Source organism: Neopelma chrysocephalum, unplaced genomic scaffold, assembly GCF_003984885.1.
Source record: "Neopelma chrysocephalum unplaced genomic scaffold, ASM398488v2 Primary Assembly neopelma1_136, whole genome shotgun sequence".
Taxonomy (NCBI): Eukaryota; Metazoa; Chordata; class Aves; order Passeriformes; family Pipridae; genus Neopelma; species Neopelma chrysocephalum.
In genome coordinates, this window is record NW_020897798.1 from 374,241 (window position 1) to 387,524 (window position 13,284).

Genomic DNA, 13,284 nt, shown 5'->3' on the forward strand with positions numbered 1-13,284 from the left:
GGGGGGGGTGGGGGCCGCGGGGCGACTTTGGGCCCGGGCCGGGGACCCCGGGGAGGGGGCGGCCGCCCCCCGCAAGGGCCGACACAGCAGCTTCCGCCGGCGACTGCTCAAGTTCATCCCGGGACTGAACCGGGCACTGGAGGAGGAGGAGAGTCACCTCTAGCCGGGGGTCCCCACCCCCCCCCAGGACTATTTATTTATTTATTCCAAGGGGATTCATCCCCCCCATCCCCGGGGGAAGGAGGTTTGGGTTGGCCCCAGGGGTCCCGGTTTGGCCCCCCCAGGCCGGGGGGGTCCTGACACCGAGGGACAGACGTGACACCGAGGGACGGACGTGAGAACCCTCCCGAAACGGCTCATGGAGCCGTTGCCGCTCTCAGGAATCGGTGCCCTCCTCCCTGTGGGCACTGGGGGGGCCCCGCGTCCCCCAGGTTTGGGGGGCTATGGGGGTCCCGCCCCCCCGGGGCTGTTGTACCGCGCCAGCGCTCGCCAATACAGAGACGTTTTGCAGCGACGTGTGGCTGTGACTGGGGGAGGACAGAGCCCCGTGGGGAGCGGGGTGGGCTGCCTGGGGGGGGCTGTGTCCCGCAGGGGAACCCACCAGGCTGCAGCCCCCCCCTCAGTCCCCGCGCTGCCCCCTTTGCCCTCCCCGCTGAGCTCCGGGCGGGGCGGCCTTGGGGTGACCGACTGATGTCACCTCGGACCTGCGTGGGCTCCCAAGGACCCCCCGTGTCCCCCCGCCCGCCGCAGCCCCCGGTGCCGTGGGCCCCGTCCCGGCTCTGCGGGGCCCCGGCCAGGCCCTTCCTGCCCCGTTTCCTCCGGCAGCCGGCGGGAAGCGGGTCCCACCCCGAGCCCTTCCGCCCGCGGGGAATCGGGTGCCCACTCGGAACGGGCACTGGAGTCCCCCCCCCCGGTCCCTGCCTCAGTGTCCCCCGATCCCACTGAAGCAGCACCCAGAGGAACTGGGGGACACAGAGACCCTCCGGGTGCTGCAGCAGCGCCCGTGAGCGCGCGGGGACTCCCTTGCAACAGGGATTCCTTCTCACGGGGATTCCCGAGCTCTCCAGGGAGCACCGGGAGCCCCCAGCCCTGCGTGCCTCAGTTTCCCCTCTGGCTGGGTCATCGCGTGCGTGGGGAGCCCCGGGGAGCCCCCAGTTCTGAGCTCCTGGAGCGTCCCATGGCTCGGACCACCCCTCCCCCAAGGGACCCCAGGGGGATCCGCTGGAGATTTGGGGGGTGAGACCCCCCCAAGGCTGCAGGTGCCCGTGGGTGCCGTGTGTGCACGCGTGTGTGCCGTGGAGTGGGGGGCCCGGCTGGCTCCCTGCCACTCTCCTGCCTTGTCCCTGTTCCAGGACGGCTCCGTGCTTGGACATTTATGGTCTGGCTCCGGCAGCCCCGGCTCACGGCGTTCTCCCACCCACTGCCAGGGCCGGAGCACCCCGTCCCTGTCACGGCCATCACGGGACCCCCCGTCGCAGCTGCCACCCCACGCCGAGCTTTTTATAGCCCGGACCTGTGGCTGCGTGTGCCCAGGAATGGGCAGGTGGCAGTGGGACGCCAGGGTCACGCGTGGCACCGGCTGAGCCGGGCAGGGCCGGGGGGCTGAGGCTGCGGGGTACGGACCGGGAACGCCCCGGAGCAGCCTGTCATTACCGACAAATATAGGCCCGGGGCAGGGAGCCAGCGCCGGCCGTGGGCACCCGGTAATCACTGCCCGGCCGTGGGCACCCTGCGAGCCCCGACCCCCACCCCGGGGCTCGGAGAGGGCTGGCTGGTGGCCACCGTGTCCCTGTGTCCCCACCTGGGTGCCGGGATGGAACCGGCACCCCAGGGCCGGTGCGAGCCGGGGTCCTCCCCTGCAGCTCCGTGGCCTTGCCAGGGTGGCTTGGCTCGGGTTTCCTTCCCCGGAGCCATCCCGGTCCCCGGGGCCTCTCCCGGGGTACAGCTAATCCCGGGTGCGGGGGCTGCCGGTGTCACCCTCCCGCCTCCGGTAACGCCGCTACTGAGCGAGGGGTGCGGGGGGGCTGCAGCCGCCACGCTCCGTGCCCCCGGTGGCTTTGGGACCCCTGTGGGCTCCGGGACCCCCGAGAGCTCGGGATCCCGTGGCCTGACCCCGTCGCGGGGGGCTCCTGACCGTCCCCCCGGGTTGGCACCGGCTGCAGTCCCGGTACCGGCTGTGCAGCTCCCGGGGCGAGGGGACCCCGGCGGGTCCCGCCGGGCCCGGGGGATCCCCGCGGGGGAGGCCCCGCCGGTGCCGCGGGATCCCCGAGGCGTCAGCGGGCAGGTGTGACGTCAGCGGGCAGGTGTGATGTCACGGAGCCCCGTCGGGGGCGGGCGACAGCGGGAACCGGGGCCGGAACGAGGTAACGGGCAGCGAGAGGAGGCAGCGACGGCGCCCGGCCCCGAGCTGCCATCTCCGGTACCCCCCGGGCCCCTCTGGTGCCGGGCTCTCCCCTCGCGGGGCCGGGGGGTCCCCCGAAGCCGGGGAGGGTCGCGGTACCAGTGATTCCGGCAGCGCCGTCCCGACCCCGGAGGATGGACCGGTGCCCGGCACGGTGGGACCGTGCCAGGGGCTCTGCCGCTGCGGGGGGCACTAACGGGAGGCACTAACGGGGCTGCCAACCCCGCGTTCTGCCGACCCCTAACTAACGGGGCTGCCGCGAGGGGGATACCGGAGGGTACGGGAAGGGGGCTGGCACCGGAGGGTATCGAGGTGGTACCGGAGGGTACCGCGGGATGTGCTGGGGCGGTACCGAAGGGCATCGGGGTGGTACCTGGATGGTACCGGAGGGTTCGGAGGGTACCGGCGTGGTACCAGAGGGTACCCGGTGGGGAAATACCGGGATGGTACCGGGGGGGTACTGGGTCCCTTCCGCCCACCCCTCGCCCTCCCGCGGGCCCGGCCCGGCCCCGCACGGGCTGAGCTCATCTTTCCAGCCCGCGGGCGCTGTTCCCGGCGCCGGCGCCCGCCAGCAGCCGCCGCTCTTTCCATCGCCCCGGCCAGGGGCTCCCCGCGGGGACCGGGCGGGGGCGGGACCCCGCGTCACCCACCCCGCACCCGGGCACCGAGCGGGAGGAGAGCGGGGGTACCGGCGCCGCTGAGCACCGGAGATACCGGCTCAGATGGGCACTGGGCATAACGGCACCGGGGGTACAGGAGAGCACCGGGGAGAACGGCACCGGGGGGCACCGGGGAGAACGGTACCGGAGATACTGGCACCGAGGGGGCACCGGAGATGGGGGCACGGGGGTCCCAGCAACGAGGGGACACCAGAAATACCGGCACCGAAGGGGCACCGGCGATGGAAAAACCGGGGGATGCCAGCCCCGGGGATACCGAAGGGGCACCGGGGATACCCCCGACACCGGGGCCTCCCTCCCCCCCGCCGGCGGCCCCGGGAGCCCCGGAGGGGGGATGTGGAGGGGGGCGAGGGGCGCCCGCGCTATTTTTAGCCGGGGCCGCGGGGGTATTTTTAGCCGGGGCCGCGGGTGCGTCAATGGAACCCCGCGTGCGTCACGGCCGCGCCCCCGCCGGGGCCGCCCCCCCCGTGCGTCACCGGCCCCGCACCGCCCCGCGCGTCACCGAGCGCTTAAGAGAAAGTAGTGGCGGGGTCGGAGCCCGGCGGAGCCCGCGGAGCGGCGGCGGCAGGAGCGGGGACCGGAGCGCCGCCGCGCCGGCACCCGGGTACGGGCGGCACCGGGGTGCGGGCACCGGGCGGGGGGCACCGTGGGCGGGGGGGTCCCGCGGGCAGCGGGGGCGGGGGTGAGCGCATGGAGAAGTGCACGGGGTCGGGTGTCCCGGGTGGCATCGGGGGGATCCGGGTCGGGCGTCCCGGGTGGCACCGGATGGATCCGGGTCGGGCATCCCCGTGGCACCGGGGGCTCAGGGCGTGGGACGTCCTACAAGGTGCATGGGGTCGAGTAGCACCGGGGGGAACCGGGGCTCGTGTATCCGAAGGACACAGTGGAAGGAACTCCCGGTGCCACCGGGGAGTGTCGGGGATCCCGGTGGAAGGGACCGGGCGGTGAGCGACGCGCGGGACCGGCCCTCGGGGGTATCCGGTGGCACCGGGGGGGGATCCGAGTCGGGCATCCTGCGTGGCACTGGGAGAACCGGATCGGGAGTCCCGGCGACACCGGGAGGAGCCAGGGGGACGCACACCCGGCGGGAGCCGGCAGAGCGAGGGGTCCCCGTCCTGGGGGTCCCGGGAAGAGCCTGACATCGCTCCTTTGTGAGGAGCTGCACAGGACCGGGAGGCACTTCTTGGGCTATGGGGGACCGGGCTGGATCCCCCATCTTGGCACCCAAAACAGGGACCAGCTGCAGCCAGCAGACCCACGGCTCTGGGGGCTGCGGGGGGCAGAGCCACTCCATATCGGGCATCACCTTGGGATCCCCGAGCAGAGTGGGCAGGACCGGGCAGGAGGAGCGTGTGGGCAGCACCGGGGACCTGGCAGTGCAAGCAGGGATGTGCAGGCAGCATCGGGACCCGGCAGTGCGGGCAAGGGTGTTCAGGCCAGCCCCCTGCAGGCAAACCCCCCGCTGCCCACGCAGACCTGGCAGCGGCCGCTGGGCAGCAGGTGCCGGCAGGGCTGTGGGCAGCGTTACCCGCCCCCAGGGCCACCGGCTGCTCTCGCCCGCCTGTGGCCCGGGGCTCGGTGCCAGCGGCTGCCACCCGCCCGTGCAGGCAGCAGCCTCCGGACTGGGCACGGGCAGCTGCCTGCACTCCCAAATGAGGAATCTGCAATTAGTGCCCGGCCGTGGGCAGCGCGGGGGCTGCTGCAGGAATCTGTGCCCGGTCCCCGGGGAGGTCATGGCAGGAGGGACCCCAAACGCCACCGGCACGTGGGAAAGGGCAAAAGTGTTTGAATAACCAGGGCCACGGGAAGGGTCGGGGCTTTGCATCTGTCAGGATTTGCAGGCAGGCAAGGGAAAGAGCCAGTGTCCCCCGAGGTCGTGTCCCCAGCGTGGCCTCAGGTCCCCTCGTCTGCGTTCAGGGGCAGGAGGCAGCCAGGGGGGTCAACGTCCCCACTGAACTCACCCTCCGAGCCCAGCTGGACAGGCACAAACCCCACTGGGGCAGTGGGAGTGGGGCCGGTGCCACCCCGTGGGTGCCAGGGCCGGGTGCACGCCGGGTATTTTTAAACCTGGCTCCCGGCAGGTATCGGCTTTCTGGGTGCCGGCAAGAGCTGCCCAGATTTGGCCGGGGGAAGCCGGGGGCCGGCGGAGCTCTGGCAGCGGGGCCGTGCCGGGGCTGCGGCCGGGGGCCAGCACAGCGTGACCTTTAAAGGTCTGCGAGATGAATTACATTATCGTCTTGCCATCGGGGTCACTCCTGGCTTGGCTTTCAGCTGGACACAGGACTCGGGTCGTCTCACATGGTGCCGGGTCCATGTGCAGCGCCGGGGGCTGTGGGGACACAGGGTGGGCTCCTCTCCCCCCGCACCCGAGAGTCTGCCTGCGCTGCTGTTACCACAAGGCCCCGGAATGGCTTATGGGGGAAGTGGGATCCTTGAAATCTGGTTCAACCCCAGCTCTGACTTCCCCTGGCCAGCCCCGGGGCTTGGGAATCTGCTGGTCACATTCCTCCCTCCTTCCCTTTCGGGGACTTTGCTAAGCCAACGGTTTTTGGGGAATGTCCTTTGCGCCCATTGGCTGTGCCCTGACCTTTCCCAGGGACAGCCAGCGGCCCCAGGGGCCTGGTTCTGGCACGAGTGGGATCCTGGGGAAGCTCCAGTGGTTCTCCCCCCATCTCCACGCTCTGCCCGGATGACGGAGGGGCGATGGCGGGGTCCCCGCTGACGCCCCTCTCTCCCCACAGAGATGCCCTGCATCCAGGCGCAGTACGGCACCGCGGGCGCCGGCCCCTGCGAGCGCTGCCCGGCCGAGCTGCTCAGCCCCGAGGGCGGCCGCTTCCCCATGGAAGTGGCAGGAGCCGACCTGGCGGCCGCCCCCGCCCTGCCCAGCTTCAGCACCTTCATGGAGGGCTACGCCGGAGAGTTCGACGCCTTCCTCTACCAGCTGCCGGCCAGCGGCCAGTCCGGCACCACCAACGCCGCCACCGCCTTCAAGCTGGAGGACTTCCAGGTGTACGGCTGCTATCCCAGCGCCTTCGGGGGGCAGCCGGACGAGACCCTCTCCTCCAGCGGCTCGGACTGCTACGGGAGCCCCTGCTCCGTCCCCTCGCCCGCCACGCCGGGCTTCCAGCAGGCCCCGGGCTGGGAGGGCTCCTTCGGGGCCTTCTCGCCGCTGCCGAACTACGAGGGAGGGCAGCCCTGGGCTGAGCCGGCCAAGGGCGGGGGGTCGCAGCCCCCCTTCTTCGCCTTCGGGCCCCCGGCCCCCAGCCCCGGCGGCGGGTCCCCCGTGACCCTCAAGGGGCAGCCGGGCCCCTCGCCCCGCGTGGACCCGCGGCTGCTGGACACAGACGCCTTCCCCCCGACCCAGGCGCACCCCCCGGGGGGCTTCGCGGGGCTGCCCCTGGCCCCCACCTCGCCGCTGCTGGAGGGGCCGGCGCTGGCGCCCACCAAGGTGCGCAGCCCCGGGGCGGGCGAGGGGCGCTGCGCCGTGTGCGGGGACAACGCGTCCTGCCAGCACTACGGGGTCCGCACCTGCGAGGGCTGCAAGGGCTTCTTCAAGGTAAGGAGGGGACCCTCCCGCACCCCGCCCCGCCCCCGGGATGTTCCCACAAGGCTTTGCGGCGGCGGGAGGATGCCGCGGGGCACCCCGGGGAGGGGCAGGGCAGGGCAGGGAGCGCGGCCCCGAGCCCTCCCCGCGGACGCGGAGCCGGATGCCGGGGCTGGAGCGGGAGGCAAGGGAGGACAGAAGGGCTTTTGTTCGGAGCTCGGCGCCCCGGGCTGAGCTCGGCCGCTCCTTCCCCGCCCGCAGCGCACGGTGCAGAAGAACGCCAAGTACATCTGCCTGGCCAACAAGGATTGTCCCGTGGACAAGCGGCGCAGGAACCGCTGCCAGTTCTGCCGCTTCCAGAAGTGCCTGGCCGTCGGCATGGTCAAAGAAGGTACGGGGGGCCCGTCCTGGGCGGGGGGGGACCCAGCAGGAGCGGGGGATTCCTGCTCCACAGCCTGCGCTGAGGGCAGACACACTCATGGCGTGTCCCTCTCCGCAGTGGTCCGGACCGACAGCCTGAAGGGGCGGCGGGGCCGCCTCCCCTCCAAGCCCAAACAGCCGCCGGACGCGTCCCCCGTCAGCCTCATGACCTCCCTGGTGCGGGCACACATCGACTCCATCCCCAGCGCCACCAAGCTCGACTACTCCAAGGTAAGGCCAGTGCCACCCTGCCAGGGCTGGGGACAGATCCTAACCCATCCATCCCCGCTCCTGACCTGTCCCCACGCTGAATTCAGCCCCATCCCCACCCCGGATCCTGATCCCGTTCCCATCCCAGTTCCAGGAGTCGGCGCCGTGCCCGTTCGAGAAGGAGGACTCGGTGGATGTGCAGCAGTTCTACGACCTGCTCACCGGCTCCATGGACGTCATCCGCAAGTGGGCCGAGAAGATCCAGGGATTTGCCGAGCTGCCCAAGGAGGACCAGGACCTGCTGCTGGAGTCGGCCTTCCTGGAGCTCTTCATCCTGCGCCTGGCATACCGGTGAGCCCCGGGGCGGCACAGGGCGGAGTGGGGGAAGCCCGGGATGTGCCAGGGGTGGGGTGACACCCGGTTTTGTTTTCCGGCAGCTCGAAGCCGGAGGAAGGGAAACTCATCTTCTGCAACGGGGTGGTGCTGCACCGGCAGCAGTGCGTGCGCGGCTTCGGGGAGTGGATCGACGCCATCCTGGAGTTCTCCCAGAGCCTGCACCGCATGAGCGTCGACGTCCCCTCCTTCTCCTGCCTCGCCGCCCTCGTCATCATCACAGGTGAGACCCCCCTCCCCACTCCCAGCCCCACCACTGTCCCCATCCCACCCTGAGGCATCGCCCCAACCCCACTGCTGTCCCCATCCCCACCCTGAGGCATCACCCCAACCCCACTGCTGTCCCCATCCCCACCCTGTGGTCCCACCCTGACCTCACACCCCATTTGCCCCCCAGACCGGCACGGGCTGAAGGAGCCCAAGCGGGTGGAGGAGCTGCAGAACCGCATCGTGAGCTGCCTCAAGGACCACGTGGCAGCGGCGGGGGCCGAGCCGGGGCGGCCCGGCTGCCTCTCCAAGCTCCTGGGGAAGCTGCCGGAGCTGCGCAGCCTCTGCACCCAGGGCCTCCAGCGCATCTTCTACCTCAAGCTGGAGGACCTGGTGCCGCCGCCGCCCATCGTCGACAAGATCTTCATGGACACGCTGCCCTTCTGAGCCCCCGGCGGGCGGCTGCCACCAGCCCCTGTCACCTCCCCCCCCCCGGGGACATCTGGGACCCTCCATGAGCAGCCCTGGTTCGGTGCAAGGGATGTCCGGGACCCCCCCTGGACGCCGCTGGGTCACCCGTGGGGTGCCCGGGACATCCCCTGCGTACCCCTGGATCATCCCCAGGATCCTTTGGGACCGCCCCTGGATCACTCCAGAACGCCTGGGACCCTCCCCCCGATTACTCCCGGGATATCTGGGTCCCCCCTCAGATGCCTGAGTCCCCCTGGGGACACCCCTTGGGGGTCCCCCATGTGCCTTCACGGCGCGGGCGCAGCCCCGGTGCCGTCCCCCCCCTCGGGGCATCGCCGGTGTGGTGCCCCCTCCCCCTGTAAAAAACACCCCCCATGTAAATAGCGCCGGTCAGGTCCTGTACAGAGCAGGGGGCACGGGCAGGGAGGGGCTCTGGCCCCCCAACCTCGGCCCCCTCCCCTTTATATATATTTTTCTGGTTTTTCCCCCTTTTTGGCCACTTTCTGTATATAAACTTGTACGTACGGTGAGAGCTCTGAGAGGGACCTTTGTCCTGCGTGTCCCCCGGAAATGTTGGCTCTGATGAATATTTGGGGAGTGGGGGGGTGGCAGGACAGAGCAAGGGGACTGGGGACAGCCAGGAATGCCGGAATAGGGACAGCCAGGGCTGGGGACAGCCGGGGTTGGGGACAGCTGGGCAAGGGGACACCCGGGATGCTGAACTGGGGAAAAACAGAGCGCCGGAGCTGGGACAGTCAGAGCTGGAGAAAGCCAGGACGCTGGAGCTGGGGGACAGTGTGGATGTCAGAGCTGGGGACAGCTGGGGCACCGGAGCTGGGGAGAAACAGGACGCTGGAGCTGGGACAGCCCAGCCGGATTTTGGAGCCGGGGACAGTCGGGATGACAGGGCAGGGGACAGCCGGGATCCTGGAGCCGGGGACAGCCGGGGCTGCGGACGGCAGAGATGACAGGGCAGGGGACAGCTGGGGCCCAGGAGCTGGAAACAGCCGGGATCCTGGAGCTGGGGACAGCCGGGCTTGAGGACAGCCGGGGCTCCGGAGCCGGGACAGCCGCGGTGCCGGAGCCGCACGTTGCCCACGCCGCTGCCCTTGAACGGTCACTCGGCCCCGCGGCGGCGGCTGCCGCAGCCCCGCACCTGTCGCCCGCCTGATTTATCATCCCCAAAATAACCCCGAAGCGTGACCGTGTCCCCCCCTCGTGTCCCCAGGGACGTGGCCGTTGGCAGGGCCGGTCCTGGCAGGGGAGCGATGGCTTTTGGGGTCCCCATCCCAGGAGCTGGGGACAGGGCAGGGGGTCCCCGGGCGTGCAGGGGGAACATATGGGGCTGGTTTGTCCCCCAGCTTGTCGCCTTCCTCCTGCTGGGCACGGCCTGGCCCCGGAGAAACGTTAATGGGGGCACCCAGGGCCGGTGTGGAACAAGGGCCACATTGAGAGCGGGGCCGGGGGGGCCCCACAGTGACACAAAACAAGGGTCCCTCTGTCCCCCCCCGCCGCCCCCGCCACGGGGACGGTGCTGACGCACGGCAGGGCCACGGGGGTTGGGTTGGGGGACAGGAGAGCCCCACACATGGGGCACGGGGGGCACGGGGTGGGCCCCCGGCACAGCACAGCTCGGCTCTGCTCCAGCTGCAGGAGTGGCCATGCCACAGGTCCCTGTCCCCTGCCCACAGCTCAGCACTGGCCTCTGCCCACCTTGTCCCTGTTCTCCCATCCCCTTGGCTGCAGGAAGGATGGGGACATGGTGCCAGCAGGGCCAGGTAAAAATAGCCCCATTTCCAGCTCTGGCCACATCGGTGGCCCCGGGGCTGCACGGCAGGGACAGTGTGGCACAGCGTGTGCCCAGGGACATGCCATGGCCACAGGTTTCCTGCTATTTGCACCTGGGCACGTGTCCCAAATCTCCATATCCTCACTCCCTTTGTCCCCCATGTCCATCCATCCATCCATCCATCCTGTCCCCATATCTCTCATGTCCCCACGTCCCCGTTTCCAGTACTCGCTGTGCCCCGTGTCGCCGTATCCCTGTGTCATTCTGTCCCCTGTGTCCATCTGTCCCTGCTTCCCCCCCTTTCCCTATGTCCCTGCTGTCCCCGTGTTGGTGTTCCCCGTGCCCTTGTGGCCCCTGTCCCCACGCACGTCCCCCCGTTGTCCACTTGTCCCCGCGGGGGTCACGGGGGGTCACCGGACGCCCCGCCCCGCTGCAGAACCGCCGCGGGGGCCTCCAGCCCAGGGCGGCGCTGTGGAATCGTGGAGCCGCTCTGCGCCGCGGCGGGTGCAACTCCGTGGCGCTCTTGGAACGAACCAAGCCGGGAAGGGGGAGGTCCGCAGAACGGGAAAGGTGATTCCGTCCCTGGAGACGTCCCGCGGCGGGAAACGGCACCGAAGAGTGGGGGGACCCCCACAAAATTAACGGGAACACGTTAGAGTGAGGAAACACGGCGGTTACAGCGGGAGGCGACGCCGCGGCCTCCATGGTGTGTCCCGACGCCCCCTGCGCAGATGGGGTGGTCCACTTCCCTCCTCCCCGCCGTCAGATGGTCGGGCCCGGGCGGTGAGTGGGGACCGGGACCGGGATCGGGGCCAGGACCGGGATCGGGGCCAGGACCGGGGCCGGGGCTGGGACCGGGATCGGGGGTGAGGGAGGCTGCGGCCCCTGGAGGGGGTGAGGGGCCCGGGGACTGACGGGGATCCGGGCCCTGGAGCCCGAGGGGAGCCTGGGACGCTCCGGGGGAGGCTGAGGGGGAGCGGACCGGGCCGTGTGGGGCCGTGTGGGGTGGGGAGGCCACACACCGGTCACCCCCCCTGGGCTGTGCCAGGGCCAGACCACGACACTGGGGTCCCTGTGGGGTGTGAGGGGCTCGAACCAGGACTTTGGGGTCCCTGTGGGGTTATGAGGGACCCAGGCTGGGTCCCTATGCGGTACTGGGGGGCCTGTACTGGGATCGCTGGGGGGGGGGTCACTCACTGGAACACCGGCGTCCCCAGGGGTGGGTTCAGGGGGGTCCCCAGAGGGGCTGCCACGCGAGCAGGGGGTACAACCAACACCCCCCATCCCCTCCCCGCCCTTGTGCCCCCTCAGCTCCCGCTGCTGTGGCCCCCCCGGCGCCGCCCCCGCCATGAACTGCCGCGCCGAGGTGCTGGAGGTGTCGGTGGAGGGGCGGCAGGTGGAGGAGGCCATGCTGGCCGTGCTCCACACCGTCCTGCTGCACCGCAGCACCGGCAAGTTCCACTACAAGAAGGAGGGCACCTACTCCATCGGCACCGTGGGCACCCAGGACGTGGACTGCGACTTCATCGACTTCGCCTACGTGCGAGTCTCCTCCGAGGAGCTGGACCGGGCCCTGCGCAAGGCCGTGGGGGAGTTCAAGGTGAAGGGAGGGGGCCCAGCAGGGGTGAAAGGCAGTGGAAAGGGCCTGAGGGAGCTTGGTCTGCTCAGCTGGAGAGGAGGAGACTGAGGGGAGACTCCTCAGGGTCTGCAGTTCCAATCTCTGCTCTCCGTGAGCAGGGACAGGACCTGAGGGAACGGCTGGAGCTGTGTCAGGGGAGGGTTAGGTTGGATGTCAGGGAATGATTCTTCCCCCAGAGGGTGGTCAGGCTCCCCAGGGCAGTGGGCACGGCCCCAAGGCTGCCAGAGCTCAAGGAGTGTTTGGGGAGGGGGGGTCAGTCCCTGTTGCCCCCCGACCCAAATGCTGCCCCGCAGGACGCGCTGCGCGGCTCCGGCAGCGACGGGATGGGGCAGATCTCCCTGGAGTTCTACCAGAAGAAGAAGTCGCGGTGGCCCTTCTCGGACGAGTGCATCCCCTGGGAGCTCTGGACCATCAAGGTGAACGTGGTGAACCTGGCCAACGAGCAGGAGCGGCAGATCTGCCGCGAGAAGGTGGGCGAGAAGCTCTGCGAGAAGATCATCAACATCGTGGAGGTGATGAACCGCCACGAGTACCTGCCCAAGATGCCCACCCAGTCCGAGGTGGACAACGTCTTCGACACCAGCCTGAAGGACGTGCAGCCCTACTTGTACAAGATCTCCTACCAGATCACGGACTCCCTGGGCACCTCGGTCACCACCACCATGCGCCGGCTCATCAAGGACACGCTGGCGCTGTAGGGCTGGTGTCACCCCGGCTGGTGGCACCTCCTGGGGACAAGAGGCTCTGCTTGGATCCCCTTCTCCACCTCCAGAAAGCCTCTGGGAGGAGCTGGGCTCGGCCTGGCCTGTAATTGGGGGTTGCTGCTCCTTGGTCCTGTCCGTCCTGGAGAACCGGCTCGGCGGCTCTGGCCTGGCTGGTGACGGGGGTGAGTCCTCGGGGCACGTGTGGCACCGGCTTGGCGTGGCACTGGGGCCTGGCACAGGGGTGCTGGGGCCTGGCACGGGGGTGCTGGGGGCCTGGCAGAGGGTGTTGAGGGGCGAGGTGACACCTGAACTCCACCCCTCTGAAGCACATTTGGTGCCACACAGCCAGTGCTGGCCGTGTCCCTTGTCACAAACCGTCCCCCCCCCCGGTGTCACCCTGTTCCCTGGGGGGCTGGAACCGCCCCAAAAATAAAGTGTTCCTGCTTTCACGTGGAGCCTGGTCACATCCTGGCTGGGGGGGGCTCAGGGCCATGGGAGGGGGTCCCCAGTGCTGTGGGGCTGAGCTGGGGGGTCTCCATCATACCCCAGCACTGTGGAGCTGAACTGGGGGTCCCCGGTGCTGTGGGGCTGAGCTGGGGGGTCCCCATCATACCCCAGCACTGTGGGGCTGATCTGGGGGTCCCCAGTGTCATGGGGCTGAGCTGAGGGTCCCCATCCTACCCCAGCACTGTGGGGCTGAGCTGGGGGTCCCCAGTGTCATGGGGCTGAGCTGTGGAACCCTGAGACTATGGAGCTGAGCTGGGGGTCCCCACTGCACCCCAGTGCTGGGGGGCTGCAGTGGGCAGGGGGTCGGTGCTGCCCACAC

The 13,284-nt window shown here is 70.2% G+C and overlaps 2 protein-coding genes across 2 annotated transcripts; both read left to right on the plus strand.

The window, feature by feature from the left end:
• The first annotated feature begins 5,809 nt into the window (after window positions 1-5,809).
• NR4A1 (nuclear receptor subfamily 4 group A member 1) lies at window positions 5,810-8,897 on the plus strand. Its single transcript, XM_027699080.1, has 6 exons — window positions 5,810-6,637; window positions 6,887-7,016; window positions 7,125-7,276; window positions 7,404-7,606; window positions 7,693-7,871; window positions 8,046-8,897. The coding sequence occupies exons 1-6, from the start codon at window positions 5,825-5,827 to the stop codon at window positions 8,300-8,302; spliced, it is 1,734 nt and encodes a 577-aa protein (XP_027554881.1). The 5' UTR covers window positions 5,810-5,824; the 3' UTR covers window positions 8,303-8,897.
• Window positions 8,898-10,752: 1,855 nt separating this feature from the next.
• Window positions 10,753-12,907, plus strand: ATG101 (autophagy related 101). The gene is made up of 3 exons (XM_027699081.1): window positions 10,753-10,898; window positions 11,427-11,715; window positions 12,048-12,907. The coding sequence occupies exons 1-3, from the start codon at window positions 10,819-10,821 to the stop codon at window positions 12,450-12,452; spliced, it is 774 nt and encodes a 257-aa protein (XP_027554882.1). The 5' UTR covers window positions 10,753-10,818; the 3' UTR covers window positions 12,453-12,907.
• Window positions 12,908-13,284: the final 377 nt, after the last annotated feature.